The sequence below is a fragment of the Syzygium oleosum genome, unplaced genomic scaffold, assembly GCF_021117445.2.
Source record: "Syzygium oleosum isolate NSW1041296 unplaced genomic scaffold, Sole_v2.1 Sole_v2.25, whole genome shotgun sequence".
In the NCBI taxonomy this organism is placed as follows: domain Eukaryota; kingdom Viridiplantae; phylum Streptophyta; class Magnoliopsida; order Myrtales; family Myrtaceae; genus Syzygium; species Syzygium oleosum.
Window position 1 is genome coordinate 5,457,709 of NW_026607509.1, and position 24,803 is coordinate 5,482,511.

Here is a 24,803-nt window from a genome sequence, read left to right on the forward strand (position 1 = left end):
TATACGAAACACGAAAATATTAGATGGCGAAGGAAGTATGAAGCGGGCACGTCCAAACATTTCATACGGAATACCAGGGGAAATACAGCAATCCCATAGGTACAATACATAGCTCCTACTTCGACAGGGAAGTAGTAGTTCTCGCATGCTAACAAAGCTCAAATCCACAGCTTCAATACTTAACAATATATTACAGCTGCAAACAAGTTATTCTTGTTAAGGATGCCATCGAGGTCGCTTACATACGATATATAGCGGTTGAACTCGGGTTCGATGTTAATGGTGAGGAGGCTTCTCAAGATCCTCGAGGCTAGTGGGGCGGAACCAGGCCGTCTGCTCCAGCACAGAGCTCTCAGCATCCCCGGGCTTTGGAAGCTCGCCGTGGGCTCGGAGGTGATGGTCAATCGCAGGCCCAAACACCCCTGTCTTGGGGTGGGGAGCCCAGTACTTGTCGGATGGAGCCTCTATCACTTCATCGGGGACCACGTTCGGTGTAAATTGATCCTCGGGGTTCTTGTCATACACGGACGTGTGAACAGCTCTCCTACAATAAGCACGCATCGACCCGTCGATCCCCATCGCTTATTGGCTTAATTAACATGCATCAATACTTACACCCCACACGAACACAAATGCAAGCTTTGAAGTGCACATAAAACTTTCAACCAAAAAAAAAGGGCACGCAAAACAAGATTAACACCATGTCAAAATGAAATTTCTGGAGTGGCTCGATAATATATGTAGCTGACTGACAGGATTTTCTAGTCGCCCGAAAAGTTTTGTCTGCTTTGATCATTGGATAGATACTTTCTTGTTTCTGTGGCGGGCTAGTTTGGTGGGTAAGAGATTAGACCGAGAATGAAGGCACATCAACATTCCAGGAAAACAAAAGGGGGACCAGAAGAGCTAAGAGACAGGTCCAAAACTAGCCAAAGCACGCGGAGCGCTCGAGGCAGGTCACGTCACATTCGCCTTTAGAATTAGGATAAACTTATGTGTCCCCCGCTCGATCCGTACTTTGCTCGCCTCCGCCATATAAAGCTGTAACACGTGAAAAAAAAAGCCTTCATCATCGAGCGTCTGTCTCTGTAACCGAGAACTGCATCCTCTTCAAATTTTCGTTGTTGTTTAGTGGGGACAGTGTGCCACACCGGTCGATTAGGATATCGATATTACGTGGTTGAAAATGGTCAAATGGCGAGTCACGACCAACCACTATCGTTTCTTATGGATTTAGTTGATCTACAATAAAATAATATAATAGGTCCTCTTCGAGGATCAAAGCCCAGAGGCGAAGCTCACTGTCGCTACACGTAGATAGATAATCCAGTCTCATCTAGGGATGCTGACATTGCCCACCTCCTCTTGATTTCTTGCTTTTTTTTTTTGTGATATTTTTTGGTCTAGATTAACCCGTCTTTATCGGTTTCGAGAGAGCGACCTGCAGCAATACAATTACACTAAGTGGGTATGCCAATTTTGACCCTCCGACATTAGAAAATGACAGATTTGACCCCTCCATGGAACCAAGGGCTGCAACGCGCGCAGTAGCCGGAACATCTTAATTGACTTCCGTGGCGAGATTACCAAGAGGTTTAGGGGTCTGCGGGTAGAGTTTTGCGGGGATAATCGAATTAACCAGGGTTGTCTCCACACAGGAATATGGGGATCGACTCCAAGCCAGGACAGTGGAAGAATGCGCACAATCGGAGTTGCTAAAAACAGCAAGCAATCACCTAGACCTCCTCTTCCATCTGTACGGGGCCAAACTGGTGCTTGAAGAACACTGAGGTCAACAAGCCATGCGTTTCTTACAATAAGAATTTTCTCTTTCTTTCGTTTTTTTCTTTAACACGGATCGGGAAATATAAAAATCGTCACCGGGAGATAGTCAAAAATGAATAGGCAAATTTGATATGGTTGAGCAGACTCTTAGCTAAAGACAAGACCTCGCTTTTCCCCAGGTCAGTTAGCAATGATAAGCTAAGAGATTTAGGCTCCATACAGTTTTTGTTTTGTTTTCTGAATTTACACGATGAACAGGATAAGGAGCAAGATGAAGGAAATATTTGTAAAGACCGCCACGAGAGAACAACACCCCGAATCTCCAGCAGAACTCGAAGACACTTAACTAGTTACTACGTTGGAAAATGAAAGAAGACGAAACGTTGCCTACGAGTTCACGACGGAGAGAAGTAGATATACGCGTCAAACGGAGAACATGAGAGAGAGAGAGAGAGAGACAGAGAGAGAGAGAGACCTGAGAGGGAGAGAGGAAGGAGGTGGGAGGGCCTTGTTGGGGCTCCAGATCTGAGAGACGACTCGCCTGCCGATTCCCGCGATCCCGGAACTCCTCGAACTGGCAGCCATACAAAAGCTCTGCGCTTCTCTGCGTGCTCAAGAAGAAGAGGAAGAAGAAGAAGATGATGAGGATGGATGCAAGAAGATGGGGAGATGGTGAGTGATGATCAGCTTGATAGCCCACTAGGGAAGCAGCCTTGACGGATCTCGCAGAGACACAGAGAGAGACAGAGAGAGAGAGGGATGAAAGCCTAAGAACCCTCCAACTGCCAATACAATAATAACAAAGGTGGCCGCCAGGTCCCACCCAACCCCGGTCCCCGTACTACGGCTATGTTTTCAACGGTACCGTCCGTCCCGCTTCCCCTTCTTTTCCGTCGTCCCCCCGTTACTTAACGGCAAATATGATATTAGAAAACAAGCACTGATTCGGATTTCGTGTTTATTTATTTAAAAAGAATCACTTGGGAGAGTGATTTGTGCTGTTTTGAGAATGTGCTGTTGACGACGTCTCTCTCCAGGGGTGACGGCGTTACTCAGTGGGGAGTTTGGGTGTCTCCGTCCCCCTAATACAATTTATTTTTACCGCACTTGATTATAATTGCCATGTTTTTTGTTTTTGTTTTTTTTATTATCGTAGTATCTTATTGGGACTCGGAGTCGGAGACACGTGTCGCGATCAAGAGATTGGTCGGCTTGATGATTGTCCACTATACTGTGAACTTGAAGATAGCATCTTCTTTCGTCTCTGTATATCTTGCTATCCGCGTATTTATTAATGTTTGTTCGGCAAAAAGATAGATTGTTTATTCCGCCTACATATCACGTTAAGGCTGCGTTTGGTCGTTCGAATTTTTAAACAGGATAGGATAAGAAATCTTGGGATTTCTTCATATCATATCCACTGTTTGGTGGACTACGGATTTAAAGTCGGATAGGATAAATTTTTTTTTTTTTTTTGCTATTCACGGGTCCGGAGAAGTCGGTGAAAGAAAAAAAGCCGAAAATTTGTTTTGGTGAAAGCGCACAAGGTGTGGGAATGAAGATGACGGCGAGTGGAGCGTAGATTTCTGGAAAAATAAACATTAGAAATTCTATCCAGGTCTATCCCACCTCCTCTCGGATTTTTTTATTCGGGCTATATCCGGTCTATATCCGACCTTATCCTATCATGGACTTCCACCAAACACAGGATAGGATAAAACATATCATATCCTGGCTTTTATCCGGTCGACCAAACGCAGCCTAAGTGGTTCGTTAGAAATCAAATGGAGAACTCGAGGAATTAAGGAAATGGCAAAGTATGTAAACAACGATTGGTCTTTTTCCTTTGGAAAATAGGACATCTTCAAATTCATCCCCAGTCAATCATAAGACGAGTCAAATACAGAAATCATTCTTTCACGAGTCTCCCAATCTTAATGTCAGCGACATAGCTTCAATTAATAAATAAAAGACGAATTTATTTTGATACGCGAAACTTGCTCAAGGTAATTGTTGAATACTTAAAAATAACAAAGATAATTACGACGCACATAACCTCGATAGGATTGATCAGAGTAGTAAAACCACCTGGCTCTACGTGCACCAAAATGCGATGATTAGAGTTACCATATAAATGACCCCTTCATCACAAGTCACGAACGCAAACTTAGGATGAGTTTGGCATGATTTTGAAAAAATGATTTCAGACTGTCGAAAACCGTTGATCGAAAGAGTTGCTAGACTAGTAAAATTATTCTAAAGCGGTTATGAGCCCAAATCTTACCTATTCAAAATTCAAAACGGCTCTGTAAATTTTATCTTAAATTCGTCCTTAACTTGCTAAAAAGTTGGTCTAAAGATAATATATAAAATCTTACTCGAATAAAAAGTTGTGCGTGGAATGAGAATCACAGCCCCTGAATGGAGAGATTAGTGATTATTCCTTCCCTGAAGAGTTCCTCCAATCCCCAGACACCAAAAACTGAAAAGAGGAACAAGAAAAAAGCAATCAACGGAGCACATGCTGGCTTTCCCTATTCAAGGAAGTTCTTCTTTCCACCAAAGTAATTGCATTTCAATTCCTCACGGAAACGAACCACTTCCACAGTTGCCTGATAAAATCACTTGATGTGGAGTGCAGCGCCGCGTGGCTGACAAGGGGCAGAGGGACAAGTCGAAGGCGTAATTTAATCAAGTTCCAAAGTCACTACTACGGGATCGGTTTCTCGACTAGCCTAAGGCTTGAGAATCAGTGAGTTGCGTGTTCTCGCATGAAATGGGACTTGCTTTGTGCTAAAAAAGGTTTGATTCTGTAGTCCAGGGCACAGGATGTCAAGATAAAAGGAATATAGATAATAGATCATCACGATCCAGTTCGTGCCCCTTGCTGATTGCTTTTCGTAACATGGTAGCAGCAAGATCATAGCATTCCCCCCTCACGAGAGCTGAACAAATGACCCGACGGGTTCATACAGCACAGTTCTCCCACGTCTTCGACCAACTTTGTCGATATTGTCCACATCGTTCTCTCTCCTAAGCTAAGACCACGCAGCATGTCCTCATAAAGGGCACGATCCGGCCTGAAATCACCGGATACCAATTTCCTTGTACAACACCATTGCCTTTCGTCTCATTGAACCTGAAGAGAGTATGGCCAAGCAATTTCATGTCCTCATAGACTTGCAAGGCCAGATCAGTCTGGCCCTGCTTACCTTACATGTGGGTAATCGTGTTGCACGTCATCTCATCTCTCCCAAACCCTTTCTTCACCATTTCCTCACAAATCTCCTTGACCTTCTTGACTTTCCCTTCTCTTGCAAATGCATACGACAAAAACCTATACGTCACTGCATCAGGGAAAAACCCCTTGGCCGCCAGTTCCTCAAATAGCTGTTCAGCCTTACTGGATTGTGCACACTGGCCATATACTGATATCATGGCATTGTAAGTCCACATTTGACAATTAAGTGCTTCCATGTCATCATACACTTTCATTACCTCCTCCAAACTAGATCCACGTGAACACAACGCACTTTTAAGATTGTTGTAAGTTACTATGTCAGGCCAAAGACCGGACCTCCTCACCTCACCTAAAAGCTCAACAGCTAAATCAGGCACCGTGGAATTAGACTTAAAGCGGGCATCCACCAAAGTGTCGAAGCTCACAATACCCAGCTTGCATCCTGGTTCGCGCTTTAAATTGAGCAGTTCTTGGACCTCACCAGACCTCCCGGTCCCAGCATACACCCCCATCATTAAATTATAAACTTAAACAGTATCACCCACAGAATTCTCGGCCTTTGCGAAAATCTCGACAGCTAACGCCTCTTGGTTAGCCTTCCCCAGCACCGACAAGATGGTGGCGAGCATTCGAGCGTTAGGCAAATACCAATGCCGTAAATTCAGCCATTCATGGACCTCCAATGCACGTTGCCAGCCGCATTGGCCGACCCATTTGACCACAAAGCAAAAGTCAGTGGGGGTCATCTGAACCGGCTGATCGCCAACACATCGGCCACGAACTCCTCGGGCTCCAAAGCAAGTATTCCATCAGTGTAAAATTTGACCCCCTCTGTCTCCAGTCTTTGGCTCTCTTGAGAGCCAACTTGCTCATCTTCCTGATAATGTTCCTGCTAAGACGGCCCAACCCGTCCTGCGAGAGCGACTCTTCATTCACGTCCAACGGCTCCACCATATCCATACATCGCGTCTCCTCCTCACTCTCACCAACGGGAACGAGCTCGAAATTGGGTTTGTCAGTCGAACGAGAGAGCGAAGGTGGAGCGACCAAGAACTGAGAACGAGGAGTTAAACTCTCGGGGAGCTTAAGGTGGGGCCATCTCGCGGGCGGGGAAGCTCGGCTGTAGGTGAACTTGGGAGGTTTGTCGTCGGCTTGGTCAGCATCAGTAGTGAAGGAAGAGGTTGGAGAAGAGCGAGAAACAGATTGGGTCTTGGAAGCTGAATCGAAGTGGCTTGTAGAGGATGAAGATGATGTGAAAATCAGAACGCCAGTGCAAGCAGCTGCTGCAGTGCCCATCAATGGATGCTGCAACCGCTAATGCTCGTGGGTTGGTGAATTCAATTCAAACGCTTTAGTTTCTCCTCGCGTTATCCATCCGGTTAGAGGTGGCCACGGGCCGATTTTGGCCCGGAACCGGCCCGGTCAAACCCGGGCCCGGCCCGTTGACCGGGCCCGCGGTTCGGAACCGGAACCGGCCCGTGGCATACGGTCCCGGTTCCAGTTCCAGAAAAATTTGAACCGGCCCGGAACCGCCGGTTCTGGGCCGGTTCTGCGAAAAAAAAAAATTTTTTAAAAAAAACTGCAGGCTGCAGTGCAGGCCATGCTACAGCGCTGCAGCAGCCTGCAGAACGGGCCAACGGCCCAACCCAAAAAAAAAAAAAAAATTTTATCCGCAGCACCTTACGGCCCGTTGGGGCAACGGCTACGCCCCAACGGGCGTTTTTATAATTAAAAAAAAAAAAAAAACACATAACCGTTGCAATTTTGCAACGGTTATGTTTTATTTTTTTTAATTCTAAATTTTCTTCTATTTTTTTCCTATAAATTCTCTCAAATTCTCACAATACACACACAATTCTCTCAAATTCTCTCCAATTCTCTTCTCTCAAGTCTCAAATTTTCTCAATACTCGAAATTCTCTCAAATTCTCTGAAATTCTCTCAATTTACTCAATCCACGCAATTCTTTCTTAATTCTCCCAATTAATCTGCTCAATTCTCTCAATCCATTCGAAAAATGGCAAGTGGAAGTCGAGTGCCAACTGGCAAAGGTAAGAATATCGCGACGGAATCCCATCATTCTTTTGATTCTCGTGAATATGCAGATTTTCAAGATGATGAAATCAACATTTTTCACGATGTGGAGCGCGTCCCGACGCAAGAAAGTTTTCATCCTCCTGCTGAAATATCTACAACAAAGGAAGCGGAACGGGAATTTACATCTGACATTTGGAATCACTTCACGAAAATGGAAAGGTTTGATATCGGTCAAAAAAGGTATGATATAATTTGTAAATATTGTGGAAAAATATATAAATATACAGGTGGACAAGGATATGGAACATTTAAACGACATCTTATGAGCAAACATCCAACCGAAACGGGAATCGATATCGGGCAACAACAAATTTCCTGGTACGTCAATCCTAACACTTCCCCTTTATTTCGTTTTAATGAAAAAACTTATAAGGAAGAATTAGGCAAATTTATTTCCGTTGAGCATTTAGCATTTAATTTTGGAGAAAGATTTGGTTTTAATGAATTTGTACAAAAAACATGTGCTCCACAAGCAAAACGTGTTTCTAGAAATACAATTAAACGAGTAATTAAAGATCTTTACAAAAATGGAAAAAATGATTTACAAAACTTTTTTATGCAATTTAATGGATACGTGCATATAGGTAGTGATGTTTGGAGTGATCATTGGCAAAATCATTCTTACATGGGCATAACATGTCATTGGATAGATGACGAGTGGACTATTCAAAAAAGAGTTATTGCATTTAGAGTTTTCGATGATCATCATACGGCAAATAATATTTATAGACTAATTAGGCAAGTTTTAGAAGAATATTATTTGCTTAACAAAATTTTTTCAATTGGTTTTGATAATGCCGCAGCAAATACCGCTTCAATTGCCGAGTTAGAAAATATTTGTAAACCCGCTTTTGGCGGAAAATTTTTTCACATTAGATGTGCTTGTCATGTTTTAAATTTATGTGTACAAGATGGTTTGAAAACTCTTGATATTTTTCTTCAACCAATAAAAACGGCGATTCAATTTTTATGGAAACATCCCAAAAAAATGAAAGAATGGGGTAGATTTTGTAGAGATAATGGCAAAAAGCCAAAAAGATTTCCAAGAGATGTTCCAACTCGTTGGAATTCTACTTTTCACTTGCTTAGTGAATCTTTAGCATATAAAGATTTATTATGTGCATTCATTTCTAATAATATACCTGAGATTAATTTATACCCACAAGAGTGGCATATTTGCCAAAAAAATTTAGATCTTTTAAAGGTTTTTAATGATGCAACTTATACTTTGTCTGGTGTTTATTATCCTACTACACATTTATTTTTAGTAGAGTGTACTAATATTGTCGGAACTTTTGATGAATATGAAAGTGATGTTGAATTACAACATACTATAGTTGCAATGAAAATGAAATGGCTTCATTATTATAGTGAAATTCCCATGATTTATTTAGTTGCTTGTGTTTTTTATCCGCGTTGCAAATTGGATGGCTTAAATGATTTTTTGCGTGCGTATTATCAATGTTTACATTATGATGTGACAAATGTTACAACCATAGTACGTGAGGTTAAAAACGTAGTAATAGAATTATATAATGAATTTTATACTAAATATAATTTAGGTGATATTAGATCTTCTCAATCTACGGAGATACAAAATGACAGTACAGGTAAAATTAGTAGAGGGTACCAACTTTTATTACATAGACAAAAAAAAACAAAAGGGAGTAATAGGAAATATTTCTGAATTAGAGAGTTATCTAACCATTTTATTTGAGTTTACTGAAGCCGAAGGTGGTACAGATTTTTCTATTTTGGATTGGTGGAAGAGGCACGCAAGCCAATACCCAATCCTTTCTCTTATTGCAAAACAGATTTTTTCAACCCCTTGTTCCACAGTTGCGGTCGAACAAGCATTCAGTGCCGGAGGTAATATTTTGAACGAACATCGTTCAAGATTAGATCCGAGAATCGGTGGAGATGCAAGCTTGTGTTCTTGATTGGATGAAGGCTCAATACCGGCAACAAGAGATAGATCGAATAATGAATCCGAATTCTTTAACGACGGAGATACTACCGCTACCACTATCGGTCTTGGAACGGGTAGTGACGATTGAGGGTAAAAGAACTATTGGAGTTGGCAAATATTTCGGGAACTCTTGTTTCTCATACCGGGTACGCCCACGTGAGCTTAGGGAAACCGAAATATAATCCGACGATATGTGACCTTCGGTCCCTCGCGCACGGAATGCTTAGGTTTTGGGATAATTTTAGGGTATATATATTGTACTCCTTTTTTAAGATCGTTGTAACGAATTGTAATGTGCTTAATGATAATTTATTAAGTTGAAGCCCTCTCTTTCTCTCTTGTCTTTTTGTCCCCAAATTTGAGTACAATTTACATTTTAATCACAATTTATATTGAATAATGTTCTATCACAAGAATAGTATTTTTTTAATTTTTTTTATTTTCATTTCTGTTTTTCCTTTTCTGTTTTTCTTCTTTTTCTTTTCCTTTTCCTTTTCTGTTTTTCCTTTTTCTCTTTTGTCTTTTTTCCTTGTTTCTGTTTTTTAAAATTATAATTTATACTTTTTTTTTCTTCCTCCGCGGCCGCCGGCCGGCCATGGCCGGGGCCGGCGCGGAGGTCGCCGGCGTCGGGCGAGGGGGCCCTCGCCGGCGCCGGGCGAGGGCGGCCCTCGCCTGGGCCGGGCGAGGCCGGCCGCGCCGACGCCGGCGAGGCGAGGCTCGGCCTCGCCCGCAACCGGCGAGGCTCGACCTCGCCGGCGCCGGCGAGGCCGGCCCCCGGGCGAGGCTCGACCTTGCCGGCGTCCGGGCGAGGCCGGCCTCGCCCGCCCGTGCGAGGCCGGCCCGCCCGACGCCGGCGAGGGTCGCCTCGCCTAGAGGCCGGCGACTCCACGCCGGCCCGGCTATGGCCGGCCGCGGAGGAAGAAAAAAAAAGAAAAGGAAAAGGAAAAGAAAAAAAACAGAAAAAAATAGGAACCGGCCCGGAACCGGACGGTTCCGGTTCACACTTGGCCACGAACCGGAACCGGTCGGTTCCGAACCGTGGCCACCTCTACATCCGGTAAATTCAAAGGCTGCGCATGGCAACTTGCCAAATAGTGTTTGATTATATTCTTTTGTTCTCAGAATCAGTTTGGGAATAGAAATCCATTTGTTTAATTTTTTGATTCTGGGCACAAATTCTTGCAAATTTGTGCCCAGAATCAATTTTGGAGCAGAATCAAGAATAAAAAAAAAGTAGCTTCTTGATTCTGGGAACAAAAATGAGAATCAATTTTTTTTTTCTTCTTCTTTTTCTTGATTTTTAATATAGCTTTTAATGTCTGGCGCGAGGGCCACCCTCGTCGTATCTGGCGAGATTAAAATATTTTAATAAAAAAATATTATTAATAAAAAAAATTTACCGGTCATGGCCAGCAACCAAGCCATGGCAAAAAAAATAAAAAATATATTATTAAAAAAAAATATTTTAAAAAAAATATTTTACCGTCCATGGCCAGCGACCAGGCCATGGCGAAAAAAAAGAAAAAAATATTTTCAATAAAAATATTTTTTAGTAAAATATTTTTAAAAAATTATTAATAAGAAAATTTTTTACTGGCCATGGCAAAAAAAAATAAAAAAATTATTTTTAATAAAATTATTATTAATTAAAAAAATATTTTACCGGCCATGGCCAAGAAGGAGGAGAAGAAAAAAAGAAAAGAAAGAAATATTAAAATATTTAAAATGTTATTAAAATATTATTAATAAAAAGAAATTTTATGCCGTTACCAAACGCATTTCTGTTCTTTTACTATTTCAGGAATAGAAATTTTAGGCCGTTACCAAACGCCTTCAAATGCTCAGAATCAGTTCCCGGGCACAGAATAAAAAAAAATCATTTCTGACCAGAATCTGTTCTCGGGCACAGAATGGTTGCCATGCGCAGCCTAAATTGTGCAAAAATATCTGTATGACATCTTGAGATATTTATGCCTAGGTACTTTTCGGGGACCCAAAGAGTAATCAGGCCCATGGTTTGTGGCCCGGTATTTTGTTCAGTACAGTGAAGTAAACTAACCAAACTGTTTTGAATTAGCTTCGCAATTTGCAAATAAACCATCTCAATAGATGATACTCCCAAGTGATACAAAATGAAGTTATCCCTCCCTCTGACATACCACAGTCATTTATCCTCACATCCTGTAAATGATCATGTCTTAATGGTCTTTCTTCCGAAGACAATGCTATAGGAAACACGAAAATATTAGACGGCAAATGAGACATAAAGTAGGCACATCCGAACATTTCATACAAAAGTCCAGGGTAATACAACAATCCCATAGGTGCAATGCGTAGCTCCCACTTCGATAGGTAAGTAGTAGTGCTCGCATGCTAACAAAGCTCAAATCCATAGCTTCAGTACTTAACAATATATTACAGCTGCAAACAAGTTATTCTTCTTAAGGATGCCACCGAGTTGGCTTACATATGATAGCTAGCAGTCGAACTCGTGTTCGAATGCTAATGGTGGGAAGGCTTCTCGAGATCCTCGAGGCTAGTGGGGCGGAACCAGGCTGTGTGCTCCAGCACAGAGCTCTCAGCATTCCCGGGCCTGGGAAGCTCGCCGTGGGCTCGGAGGTGAAGGTCGGTCGCGGGCCCAAACACCCCGGTCTTGGGGTGTGGAGCCCAGTACTTGTCGGATGAAGCCTCGATCACTTCATCGGGGACCACGCTCGGTGTGACTTGATCCTCCAGGTTTTTGTCGTACACGGACGAGTGAGTAGCTCTCCTGAAAACGACCTCGCATTGATCCATCAATCCCCATCACTTATCGGCTTAACTAACATGCACCGATATTACATAACATGGAAAACACAAATGCAAGCTTTGAATTGCACATAAACCTAGATTAACACCATCTCAAAATGAAAACTCGGGAATTGGTCGATAATATAGGTAGGTGACTGACTGAATCTTCTGGTTACGGGAAAAGTTTTATTTGCTTCCATCAATAGATAGATAAGATCTTGTTTCTTTGGCGGGTACAGTCTGGCAGGTATGAGATTAGACCGAGAAAGAAGGAAGGCACGTCGACATTCCAGGAAAACAAAAGGGGACCAGAAAAGGCAAAAGCAAAGTCCAAAAACTATCCAAGGCACGCGGAATTCTGGAGGCACGTCGCATTCGCCTTCCAAAAACAAAAGTGTCTCTCTGTAACCGGGAAACCCAACAACCCTCTTCCAATTTTTGTTGTTTAGTCACGACCAACCACTTATCCTTTTTAAGCATTGGTTGCTCCTCCTTCACGCTCTCCGATCTTCAGTAATCACTACAATAAGATGATGATGACTCCTCCTTTTTAAGGATCCAAGCCCATAGGTGAAGCTCGCTGTCGCTACGTGTAGATAATATCCAGACGTAGCTAAGGATGCTGACATGGCCCACCCAATTTGATTTCTTGCTTTCGGTGATATTGTGGGTACCCATCTTTCTTTATCGCTTCTGAGAGACTCGCTCTAGCAAAATGATTATAGTAAGGGGATAACTTCGCAATTCGGCAAGGCCATTTTTGACCCTCCAACATTACAAAATGACTGGTTTGATGATCCTCACGGAATCAAGCCATTCATCACGCAACGGCCTGGACATCTTAATTTGACTTCTATGGTGAGATTATGAAAAAGGTTTAGGGTCTGTGGTTGAATTTGGGGGATAAGTTCTCGAGACAGGAAACGGGGGATTGGAATTTGTAACTCCATAGCCAGGACAGAGACGATACGAAAATAATCATGCATCATTCTCGTACCAGAGAAAGCTTTCAGACACTTGGGCTAACGGTCAAGGCGGTAGTTTTTCTTAAATCTCCCCCTCCCGGAGCCCAGGGATCATATACGCCTCCGAAATAAAGAGGCTTGAATACTAGAAGAAAAGCGCCATAGCCATGAGGCGCGCGCCCGACCTTTTTAATCATACATTTGTAATTCGTGGGCTAACTAGACAATCTTGCTTCGAACCGCCACCCTTTCCCTCATCCTACTCTTTCATGTTTACTTAAGCTTCCCTGGATTGGGGGATTAATCGATTGGATACCCGGGAACAGTAATTTTCCCTAGGAACAGCTTCAACAACGATAGATAGGGGTAAGGTTTGCTTGAAATCTAGGCCCCCTTGCCCTCCAAACAGTATCATGGGAGCCTTTCAGTTCGTCCTGCTCACACTCCTAGATCTTCACATAATCGTAGTTTCTAAAAAAAAAAAACAAGCAATCACGAGACCTTCTCTTCGAACTGTACAGGGCCCAACTGGAAGAGAAGGGGAAAAAGAAGAAGAAGAAACCCTGAATGAAACCAATAGACATGGATTTTGATTGCTTATGTGCCTGAGGAACACTAAAATCAACAAGCCATCCGTTTCTTACTTTAGAATTTCTTGCGTCTGAAAACAAAAGAAGATGAAACGTCGCCGACGAGTTTACGACGGAGAGAAGTAGATACACGCGTCGAACGGAGAACATGAGAGGAAGGAGGAGAGAGAGAGAGAGAGAGAGAGACCTGAGAGCAAGAGATGAAGGAGGCGGGAGGGGCTTGATGGGGCTCCAGATCTGAGAGACGACTCGCTTGCCGATTGCCGCGATCCCAGAACTCCTCGAGCTGGCGGCCATACAAAAGCTCTCTGCTTCTCTGCGTGCTCAAGATGAAGAAGAAGAAGAAGAAGAAGATGATGGCAGTTTGATCGCCCAAATGGGAAGCAGCCCCTCGCTTTATACCGACGGATCGCGCACAGAAAGAGAGGCCAACTGCCAAATACAAGGTCGTCGCCCAGGTTCACCTACCCCAGTCCCCGTAGTACGGCTACATTTTCTACGGGTACTGTCCCAACTTTCCCTTTCCAGTTTCCATCGCCAACGCCGTTACTTGACGGACCGTCCCGCCACGCGGATGATTGGAATTAAAATAAGGGAAGCGACGATCCAAGGACAAATAAAAAAATATAATTAAAAAAAGGAATCACTGTGGAGAGCGAGAGCGATATCTCCCGTTTGATTTGGGGAATCGATTCGACCCCAAAACCAAAAAAAAAAATTTAGGGAATCGGGGAATGTGGAACGGAATATGCTGTGACGACGACGTCTCTCTCTCTCTCTCTCTCTCGGCCTCGACGGCGTTACTTTTGGGGGGAGCTGGGTGTGTCAATTGTTCCGTTCCGTTACCCTCCGTGGGGTCGTGCGAAAGCGTGTGTGTTGCCTCCCCCCTTCGCGTGCCGAATTGTTTTCTCCGTTTTGGTGAGGAGGCGGTAGTTGAAAGTCAGCATCGCCGTGTTGAATTGAAAATACGGCCTGACCGGGGGGGATGGAACGGTGATGGATACACTAATTAGTAATTAGGCAACAGGGCATGCCACCTTTTTCATTATCATATCAAATTATATCGTATCGTGTCGAGTTATCAGTCGCTCTTATACGAAACCTCTAGTATTTTTTTTCTTACAACTTTTGATGGCGACATTCCATTTTATATCTTATCATCCCGCTTTATTTTCGTCTTTCTTGACGATAGCAGCTTTTTGAATCCGGGGACACGTATGATTGGCGAGAGGCATGCTTGACTTGATTTGATGGGGCACGCGAGATTGGCCAGCTTGAATTTGTCCAACTCCGTTCTCGGTCAATCTTAACCCAAGTCAATACAAAAATATATATAATTCTTTCACGGATCTACCAAACTTAGCGTCGATGGCACATCTTCAATTAGAGCAGAGTGTTAAATTTGTTCAGATGCGCAGAACCTACTAAAGATAGTTGTAATAATACTTAAAATGATCAATGCAAAACTGCTTTATATATATATTTTTTTTTAAATTCAAACTCGCCCTTCCCTCGCTACGAATAAGAAGTAGCAAGTTTGTGAGAATCGCTTCCACACATGGGGAGAGATCATTCCTTCCCCCGAAGACACCCAAAAGTGAAAGGAGGAAAAAAGAACAGCAGTTAACGGAATTCATGCTGGCTTTCCGTATTCAAGACAGATTTTCCCCGAATGGCGTTTGCGTTTCGAGTTCCTTTCACGGGCCGACCGACGACTTCCATAGCTGCCTGATGAAATCGCTTGCAGTGGAGTGCAGTGCCGTGGGGGTCCCAACCGGTGGAGGGACAGGTTGCAGACGTAGTTCAATCGACTTCTGCAACGGGACTTTGCTCCGTGCTGAAAGAAAAGGTTGGGTTCAGACACACAGGATGTCAAAGATCAAAAAGGAATATCTGTTTGGTTTGGGCTTGGTTTTACGTTTGACTTTCGATAAATGGTTGCGCTTGATTGCTTTTTTTTGAGGGAACGAGATGATGATGAGGAGGTTGGGCCAGATTTTGAGTCGCATGGACTCGGCTTAGGAAGCTGCTGATGAATTTACTTGGAAAGATTGGGCCTCGTGATTAGGTTGCTTGGGGCACGAATGAAAACCATTATCTTTCCCAGCCCAATTACTAACAAAAAATAGATTTTTCTAATTCTATTCTCCGGACAAGTTTTTAACAACGACATAAAATTTATGTTTCCGGAATAGAAATTCGTTTGATAGGTTATTCTTAAATTTCTGTTCCTAGCGAGCGGCCGGTAGCTATGCGGGGGGGGGGGGTGCGGCCTAGGGGGTGGCAGGCGATAAGGACGAGCAATAAGAAGAGCTGTTATTTCTGTTTTCGTTCCAGAAATAGAAACGTTTCAAACCTATTTCCGGGTTCCGGAAATAAATAAAAAAATGAATGTTGTATTGTCAAATGGATTTTCGTTCCAAACCTCATCCCAAAAATAAAAAATAAAAAAATAGAGAAACAGAAAAATTATCATTGGCGCCCTTAAGTTCACTCTCCCGTATTGTACCCACCGACCCACTTCTTCCAACTTTTTTCATTGCATGCAACTCTCGTCGAATCTGTCCGTTCCCCTTCATGGGCATTCGCCCCGAAGGATCCAATATTTCTTATATTGTCCTATCTTAAATGGCTACACGTTCATTACCTCTATCGATATTTCCTCTTTCTGTCCACAACACCCACGTGTGTATACCCTTTTTGCTAATGATATCAAGAGAAGATCGCCCAGTCTCTTGTATAAATAACCCGGTGGCAGAGTTTCATTCGCAGTGCGGCCAGAAACCCTCGATCCTTAAGATTGCGGGTAGACGTGGAAGATCAGCCATGTATAGCAATTAGTAGGGTAGTGCAATTAATTAGAAATCAACATCGCCAGATGTAAGGGCATAGTTTTCCATACGTGTTTGATGGATAAATCTTAGGTTCCTCATGTTAATCCAAAACCACTTTTAAAGGAGTATATTCATTGAAATGTTCATATATGGAACAAAATCACCATTCTTTCCTTATATGGATATTGACGTTACATTACCACTTTATAAATTGGAGTCTCCTGAGAAAGAAGACTCTATTGTTAGGCGACCAAACCGGACCTTCATTAATGTTATTTACAAAACTGAAGCAAAGTCCAATGGCAATGAAGAAGCTCACTTTCCCTTGCCTACTTCTCATCTCTTTCGCTCTACTCATAACAAGCATTCGCGCCGCCACCGCAAGGTCACCATCGTCGAGACGGGGTTTCACCGCCCATCTCTTCCACCGAGACCACATCCGCCACCCCGGCAAAGCTCCTGCGCAACGCTATGCCAATGCGTTCCGACGATCCTTTGCCAGGGTCCAAGGCCGTTTCCAAATGAACATTGCCGTCCCGCCTTCCTTCCATCCTGACACGGTTCAGTCCGATATCTTCCCGGACAATGGCGAATATGTCCTGAAGGTGTTGATAGGGACCCCGCCCTACGACGTCTATGCCATCGTCGACACCGGCAGTGACCTTTTCTGGACTCAGTGCCTCCCCTGCGATCAGTGTTACCCTCAGACGAGGGCCAAGTACGACCCGAAATCGTCTTCCACATACCGTGACGTCGCTTGCCCGTCCCAGCAGTGCCAACTCCTGGACACCACCTCGTGCGCTTCTCCCTCCAACACGTGCAACTACACCTACGGATACGCCAGTGCGTCCCTGACGAAGGGAGTCCTCGCGACGGAGACGCTGACCTTCGCATCCACTGAGGGGTCGCCGGTAACGCTACCAAACGTAGTGTTTGGCTGCGGCCACAACAATAGTGGCACCTTCAACGAAAACGAGATGGGACTCGTCGGGCTCGGGAAAGGCCCCGTCTCGCTTATCTCACAGATAGGCACGACGTTTGGGGCCAGGCAGTTCTCTCTGTGCCTGGTCCCCTTCCACACCCCACCGACCATCTCGAGCAAGATGAGCTTCGGCAGCGGCAGCAGAGTCTCTGGGCCGGGCACCGTCACGACCAGCCTCGTGGCCCTGCAAGACCCGACCTACTATCTCGTGACCCTGAACGGGATCAGCGTTGGGAGCACCTACCTGCCATTTAGCTCTTCTGGGTCCATTGCGAAGGGGAACATGATCATCGACACGGGGACGCCTCCAACTATCGTGCCGAGAGATTTCTACAACAGGTTGGAAGCGGAGGTGAAGAGAGTGGTGGAATTGACACCCATAGATGACCCTCAGCTGAGGCCACAGCTGTGCTACGGGAGTGACGTGCAGGCGAAGGGGCCGTTGCTGACAGCGCATTTCGACGGCAAAGCCAATGTGGTGTTGAAGCAGACGAGCACGTTCATAGAGGCTAAGGACGGCATATTTTGCTTCGCCATGACTTCCACTGATAGTCCTGGCGGGATATTCGGCAACTTTGCTCAGACTGATCATTTGATCGGGTTCGACCTCGACAAAAGCACTGTTTCTTTCAAGCCAACCGACTGCACCAAGCAATAAACCCCCTCTTCTTTTCATTTTGTCATCCTCCGGATGGATAAATTTACATAAGTTTTTGTCTATCAACTTTAAATCTTTCTTGCGACAAGCATTGTGATATATGGTCAAACAATTGACAAACACCCTCACGTGGACACAGTCAGCATACTCTCTCCTAATCCCTATCTAATCTGTTGCTTATCATCTAAAAATTCGTACCCCGACTCAAAAATAGTAATTCCATGCAATTTACCTACGTAGATATCATAAAGCACGTGAGCAAAGCTAACTTATTTAGTCAAAATGAAATTTAGAGATGATTAGTGAATTTAATCAAACAATTAAGACGGACCTCGATTCGGATTTCATTTATGGAGGACGATGCTGCTATGCCCAATGTTGCCATAAATAGTCGAGCTTGTCATGGCAAATTGGCAATTGACTATTATGTTTTGCATTTCAGGAGCCACAGGTTATAGTGCAGAAGTCACTTGAATTAAGGTACTAATCCGTCGCTCCTTGCTCTGAGCCTCTTCTTTGTTTTTCAACAGGGTTTTTGTTATGGATGCCAAAATACTCCTCTTCCTCAGCATCGTTATGATCACCATGATATGCATTTTCGATGATACGTAAGCAAGGTATTTCTGATCCTCGATCAAAAAAATCTCAGGAGCAAGTGCCATGCACTCGAGAATTTTGAGATTATTAAGAGAGATTGTTGTTTCTAGGACAGTTTATCCGATATCTCACGCTCACACACGTTTTAAGTGCTCAAAGGTTACAACTTTGGAATGCTATATGTTTGCCCATGTGTGTTCTATTAATTTACCCGATCCCTTTCTTTGTCATTTCTTCGCTTTTGTCCTGATTTCTTTGTTTCTTAGGTTTTTTTTTCTTTGTCTTTACTCTTTTGTCATATAATAGGACTCCTCTCTGGGTTTGTTTCTCAATTCTGTTCTCCATGATTAGTATTAGAGATAATTAGAATAATTCTTTAGGATATTTTCCTTTTTTAAAGATAACTTCCTTTGATTGTGCATAGCTTAATTGATATATGTTGCCTTAGATAGTCGTCTCTTATGAATAAACTGATTTACTCTTCATTATTATATATTAAAATATATAGAAATTTCTCAAATATGTTTCCACATTTTTTTTAATTTATTAGGAACGGCTCAAGAAAAGGCATGTTAGAAGGTCTTGTTATCGATTAGTGCTATAAATGTACTATTTCACTACATATTGCAATTTTTTGGTTTACATCTTCCCTGGAGTACAACTCAAAAAAGGAAAATGCAGATGAAAGTACTATTGTCCTGTTCAGTTTCTTCAATCAATTACTGAAGTCTCCCAACTCTTTTGATCCAAGTAATTTCAGGTTTTAGGTCACATTCGGCCTGGATTAATTTTTGAGCAGTGCATTGCAACTGATGGAGTCATGATGAGACATTTTGACATTAAAAAATGAACATATATTCTGGAATACCTTGGTTGTTCTGCTTTAAATTTTGCAGAGCCATCTTTTGTCGTGAAAACTATATTTCTGCTGTCAAGAAAATGCCTTTCTGGAAGCATAATTTTCCTGAAATGTTTCTGTTTGAGACAATACATTGTGAATTTGTTCATTCACTGAGCAAAAGGTAGCAATCCCATGAAACAGCAGATGCTTTAATGTAATTAAAGGAGGTTAATCGGGGCAGAGGGAATGCTTACAGCTGCTAAATACGAGAGAAGTCCTACAACCTTCGACAAAATGCAGCAGCTAGATACAGCATGACCGTCCGTCCAAAAAAAGAAAAATGCAGTATGACCATGTTTGGTCGTTTTTATTAGTGCTATGTCGTCGGACTCATCCCGCAAAAGAAAGTTCTACTTGCTAACCTGTAAAGTTGCACACTGTCCATCCGCATCTTATGGCAACAACTATCGTAAATAATTTATGGCACTCTTTAATTTGATCTAATGAGCTCTAGAAGGTTTTTATGTTTTTGGTCTGAAAGCTCTAGCTCTAGAAGTTGGAGAGACGTGAAATTGGCATATTTTAAGATCTAAATGAACCTTGCAGCCCTGATCTTCACAGGAAACGGAACTGTAGTTTGTTGGTTAATCAAGGTCTGAAAATTGGAATTCCAGGCATTTTTAAGCACAGCCGTTAGATAAACTTCCTAGAGATCTTTAGCTTCACATGTAAGCCGAAGATTACCACTCGCTAAACCAAGATGAGAAGCCTAGAATAGTGTCAAAAGCTAACAACAAAGAATCACCTACCTGTAGCCTTTACCTGTGGTGGGCGATGGAGGAAGAATATGCCTTGTGGTTTCGATTGAATGGAATTTATGCTTCTCTCGAATATCATATCAATCGCTTCCGCATGTATTCTCTAGTAACTTTTCAGCGCTTGACAGCGTACAAGAATCCGAGACCCAATTAACGACGCGCACAAGATTGGTCGGCTTAAAATTGTCCACAATATTGCGAAGATAACATATCTTTTTGTGTTTGTAAATGTTGCTGAAGATTGTTTACTTTTCCTACATATCACGGTAGTACTTCATAAGGAATCAAACGAAAAACTCTAGGAATTAATCAAATGGGAAAGCACTAAACAAAGATTGGTCCTTTCCCCTTATAAAAGAGGAGATATGCAACTTCATTCTAAGTCAATCCTAAGCCAAGTTATAAAAAAAAAATAGTTCTTTCACGAATCTCCCAATCTTAATGTCGACCGCGCATCTTCAATTAAAACATAGCGGCAAAATTTATTCCGATACGTGAAACCTACTCAAGATAATTGTCAAACAACTTAAAACAACAAAACAATCACGTGCATAACCTCGATGGGATTGATCGAGATAGTAAAACTACTCGGCTTTATGTGCACTGAAATGTGATGAGTAAAGTTACCATTTAAATGATCACTTCTTCACAAGTTACCAAACCGAGAAGGCAAACGTAGAGCGAGTTTGGTACAATTTTGAAAAGCAATTTTGGCCTCCTTCTGCTTCTCCATCAACAGCTGAACATTCAGAATGCACATCATCTACGGAGGTCCGGTCTTAGGCCCGACATAATAACTCAAAACACTATTTTAAGCGCGTCTCATGGATCTAATTTGGGAATACCAGGTTGACAATTATGGCCTGATATTTTGTTCAGTACAGTGAAGTAAACTAACCAAAACTGTTTTGAATTAGCTTTGCAATTTTGCAAATAAACCATCTCCATAGATGATGCTCCCGAGTGATACAGAATGAAGTTGTCTCTCCCTCCGACATATCAGTCATTTGTCCTCACATCCCTAAATGATCATGTCTTAATGATCGTCCTTCCAAAGACAATGCTATAAGAAACACGGATATATTAGACGGCGAATGAAATATAAAGTAGGCACATCTTAACATTTCATACACATAAGTCTAGGGGAGATACAACAATCCCATGGGTACAATTCGTAGCTCCTACTTCGACAGGTAAGTAGTAGTGCTCGCATGCTAACAAAGCTCAAATCCATAGCTTCAGTACTTGACAATATATTACAGCTGCAAACAAGTTATTCTTCTTAAGGATGCCACCGAGTTGGCTTACATATGATAGCTAGGAGTTGAACTCCTGTTCGAATGCTAATGGTGGGAAGGCTTCTCGAGATCCTCGAGGCTAGTGGGGCGGAACCAGGCTGTGTGCTCCAGCACTGAGCTCTCGGCATTCCCGGGCTTGGGAAGCTCGCCGTGGGCTCGGAGGTGATGGTCAGTCGCAGGCCCAAACACCCCAGTCTTGGGGTGTGGAGCCCAGTACTTGTCGGATGGAGCCTCGATCACTTCATCGGGGACCACGCTCGGTGTGACTTGATCCTCGGGGTTCTTGTCATACACGGACGTGTGGGCAGCTCTCCTATAGCCGGCACATGATGTCCGTCAGTTATTAGCTTAATTAGCATGCACCGATATATATACAGACCATAGACAACACAAATGCAAGCTTTGAATTGCACATAAACCTAGATTAACACCATCGTAAAATGAAATTTCAGGAATTATTCGATTATACATGTAGGTGACTGGCTGAATTTTCTAGTTACCCTGAAAGGGTTATCTGCTTTGATCACTAGATAGAGACTTTCTTGTTTCCTTAGCGGGCTAGTCTGGTGGGTAAGAGATTAGACCGAGAAAGAAGGCACGTTAACATTCCAGGAAAACAAAAGGGGATCAGAAAAGCTAAGAGAGAAGTCCAAAAACTATCCTAAGCACGCGGAGGGCTCGAGGCAGGTCACATTCGCCTTTAGAATTAGGATAAACTTATATGTCCCCCTCGATCAGTGCTTTGCTCGCCTCCTCCATTTAAAGCTGTATACTCTTCGATTTTTATTTTGTTGTTTAGTGGGGGAACAGTGTGCCACACCGGTGGATAAGGATGTCGATGTTACGTTATTGAAAATGATCGGATTGGGTGAGTCACGACCAACCACTATCCTTTCTTCACGCTCTCCGATCTTCAATTACCACTACATTAAAATAACGGATCCAAGCCTGTAGGTGTAGCTCACTGTCGCTACACGTAGATAGATAGATAGATATCCAGTCTTATCTAAGGATGCTGACATTTCCCACCTCCATTTGATTTCTTGCTTTCTGGTGATATTTCTGGTCTAGATCACCCCACTTTCATCGGTTTTGAGAGAGTGAGCTGTAGCGATACGATTGTACTAAAGTGGGTATGCCAATTTTGACCCTCCCACATTAGAAAATGACAGATTTTGACACCCCCACCGAATTAAGCCATCCATCCCGCAATATGGCCAGATCATCTTCATTGACTTCTATGGTGAGATTGCGAAGTGGTTTAGGGTCTGCAGTTGAATTTGAGGGAGAACCAACCGCCGTTCTCCACAGGAAACAGGGGATTGAAGTTTGGAACTCCAGGTCGGGACACGGGAAAAATGTCCATACCAATCCCACTAATGTTTCCATCGAAGCGAATTTAGCCAAAAGGCGTGCGTTCACGAGACCAACAGCAATCACGACACCGTCGCTATAACTATACAGGGGGCCAAATTGGAAGGGGAAAAGAGGAACCCTTGAAATAAACCAATAAACCCCTTAGAGGCACTTCCAACTGCTTGATGTCCCGCAAGCAACCCAGCAGAAGAAGTACCTGAAGAACACTAAAATCAACGAGCCATGCGTTTCTTACTTTAGGAATTTCTCTCTTTATAGCTAGACTATACACCTCGCTCTTGCCGGGTCAGGCAGTAGTAATAAGCTAAAGATTTAGTCCCCATAAAGTTTTTTTTTGCTTTATTCCGGATTTTTACACGATGATTTGGCGAAAGAGCAAAGATGAAGGAAAGATCTGTAAAGACCGCCATGAGAGAATAACACCCCGAATCTCCAGCAGAACTCGAAGCTACTTACTGCGCTGGAAAATAAAAGAAGATGGGTCTACGACGGAGAGAAGTAGATACACGCGTCGACGGAGAACATGAGGAAGAGAGAGAGAGAGAGAGAGAGAGACCTGAGAGGGAGAGAGGAAGAAGGCGGGAGGGGCTTGATGGGGCTCCAGATCTGAGAGACGACTCGCTTGCCGATTCCCGCGACCCCAGAACTCCTCGAGCTGGCGGCCATACAAAAAGCTCTGCGCTTCTCTGCGTGCTGAAGAAGAAGAAGATGAAGAGGGAAGATGGGGAGATGATGAGCGATGACAGTTTGATCGCCCGCTCAGGGCGTAGCCCCCCACGTTTTTATATTGACGGATCTCGCAGAGAGAGACAGAGAGAGGTGGATGAAGTTAAAGCCCAAAAACCCAACCGCCATACATAACAGTTCAGGGTCGGTAGATACAACTACCTCCACAGTCATCGTAGTACGGCTAACGTTCTTCAACGGTACCGTCCCGTTTCCCTCTCCATCGCCCTCCGCCGTCACTTTAACGGCGAGAAAAGATATTACAAAACACACACCGATTCGATTTACGTGTTTTGGAGAAAATGCTGTGACGACGCCTCTCTCGGGGGCGGGGCTGACGGCGTTACTTAGCGGGGGTGGGTTTGGGTGTCTCCGTCCTCCCCTCCGTCAATTTATCTCCGTCGCCCTGCCTTCTTCTTCTTCGGCCCCACTCCGTGGCGTGTCGTGTCGTGGCGGTGGGGCATGCGAAAGCGTGTCCTGTCCCCTCGCGAAATGACGGTTAGGCCCCTCTGCGTACCAAGTTCGTAGCACGAACGGCGATGGGCACGCCGCCTCCTTGATTATCGAATCAATCGCTTTTGCACGGGTCCCTCTAGTATTTTCCCCACAATCTAAGTCTATCTTCTCGAATCCCATACGCGTGTAACAATCGAGGGATTGGTCGGCTTGACACCGCCCGCTACATTTTTTTAAGATAGCATATCTTTTGGTCTTTGTAAATCTTGCCATCCAATTACATATTAAGTTGATTTGTGTTTAGCCAAAAACGGGTATCGACCCGAATAGTTAAAAAAATCATTCACCAAGAGTTGCTTTTTGACTTTTTTTTTTGGAGATGAGTTTGGTGGTGATTTTAGATAGGAATTCGATCGGCGTTCCGACGAAAATGAACAGCAAATTTAAGGTTATAGACTATAGAAAAAAATGACAATTGTCGTGACACCTAAACTGACAAAAGCAAGGTGGACTTAGGGCGAGTTTCGATAAAAATAAATAAAAAAAGCAACTTATGACTCTCAACATTGACCAAAAGGATCGTGATCATGCAAAATTTATTCGGAAGCAGTTGGAAATTTTGTGCACTCAAAATCCAAAAGTGCTTGGTAAATTTTTCTCAAACTCGCGCCTTTAACTTGTTGGAAGCTAGTCTAAGATGTATAGGTAAAATCTTACTAGAATAAGAAGTTGTTCGTCAATGAAATCACGTCCACGAAAGGAGAGATTATTCCTTCCCAG

The 24,803-nt window shown here is 43.3% G+C and overlaps 4 protein-coding genes and 1 long non-coding RNA gene across 5 annotated transcripts; 2 read left to right on the forward strand and 3 right to left on the reverse strand.

Moving 5' to 3' along the window:
• Positions 1-32: 32 nt before the first annotated feature.
• LOC115687542 (late embryogenesis abundant protein At5g17165-like) lies at positions 33-2,523 on the reverse strand. The gene is made up of 2 exons (XM_030613154.2): positions 2,261-2,523; positions 33-544 (listed from the first exon to the last, which is right to left on the reverse strand). Exons 1-2 carry the CDS (start codon positions 2,368-2,370, stop codon positions 277-279), a joined length of 378 nt encoding a protein of 125 aa, XP_030469014.1. The 5' UTR covers positions 2,371-2,523; the 3' UTR covers positions 33-276.
• LOC130134908 (uncharacterized) lies at positions 1,537-23,506 on the forward strand. The gene is made up of 2 exons (XR_008814436.1): positions 1,537-2,207; positions 23,370-23,506. It is a non-coding gene; the product is annotated as an uncharacterized LOC130134908 (long non-coding RNA).
• LOC115687541 (late embryogenesis abundant protein At5g17165-like) lies at positions 11,349-13,831 on the reverse strand. Its single transcript, XM_030613153.2, has 2 exons — positions 13,624-13,831; positions 11,349-11,861 (listed from the first exon to the last, which is right to left on the reverse strand). Exons 1-2 carry the CDS (start codon positions 13,731-13,733, stop codon positions 11,594-11,596), a joined length of 378 nt encoding a protein of 125 aa, XP_030469013.1. The 5' UTR covers positions 13,734-13,831; the 3' UTR covers positions 11,349-11,593.
• Positions 16,640-17,910, forward strand: LOC115687536 (aspartic proteinase CDR1-like). The gene has a single exon (XM_030613147.2). It carries the CDS (start codon positions 16,792-16,794, stop codon positions 17,908-17,910), a length of 1,119 nt encoding a protein of 372 aa, XP_030469007.1. The 5' UTR covers positions 16,640-16,791.
• On the reverse strand, positions 21,262-23,533 carry LOC115687540 (late embryogenesis abundant protein At5g17165-like). Its single transcript, XM_030613152.2, has 2 exons — positions 23,398-23,533; positions 21,262-21,777 (listed from the first exon to the last, which is right to left on the reverse strand). Exons 1-2 carry the CDS (start codon positions 23,505-23,507, stop codon positions 21,510-21,512), a joined length of 378 nt encoding a protein of 125 aa, XP_030469012.1. The 5' UTR covers positions 23,508-23,533; the 3' UTR covers positions 21,262-21,509.
• Positions 23,534-24,803: the final 1,270 nt, after the last annotated feature.

Excerpts from the sequence above, each read along its gene's own strand:
- LOC115687542 (XM_030613154.2), bottom strand. The coding sequence starts at position 2,370 with ATGGCTGCCAGTTCGAGGAGTTCCGGGATCGCGGGAATCGGCAGGCGA. Across the intron at positions 545-2,260 it reads CCTTCCTCTCTCCCTCTCAG|GAGAGCTGTTCACACGTCCG; the intron begins GTCTCTCTCTCT and ends TGCTTATTGTAG.
- LOC115687541 (XM_030613153.2), bottom strand. The coding sequence starts at position 13,733 with ATGGCCGCCAGCTCGAGGAGTTCTGGGATCGCGGCAATCGGCAAGCGA. Across the intron at positions 11,862-13,623 it reads CCTTCATCTCTTGCTCTCAG|GAGAGCTACTCACTCGTCCG; the intron begins GTCTCTCTCTCT and ends GGTCGTTTTCAG.
- LOC115687536 (XM_030613147.2), top strand. The coding sequence starts at position 16,792 with ATGAACATTGCCGTCCCGCCTTCCTTCCATCCTGACACGGTTCAGTCC.
- LOC115687540 (XM_030613152.2), bottom strand. The coding sequence starts at position 23,507 with ATGGCCGCCAGCTCGAGGAGTTCTGGGGTCGCGGGAATCGGCAAGCGA. Across the intron at positions 21,778-23,397 it reads TCTTCCTCTCTCCCTCTCAG|GAGAGCTGCCCACACGTCCG; the intron begins GTCTCTCTCTCT and ends TGCCGGCTATAG.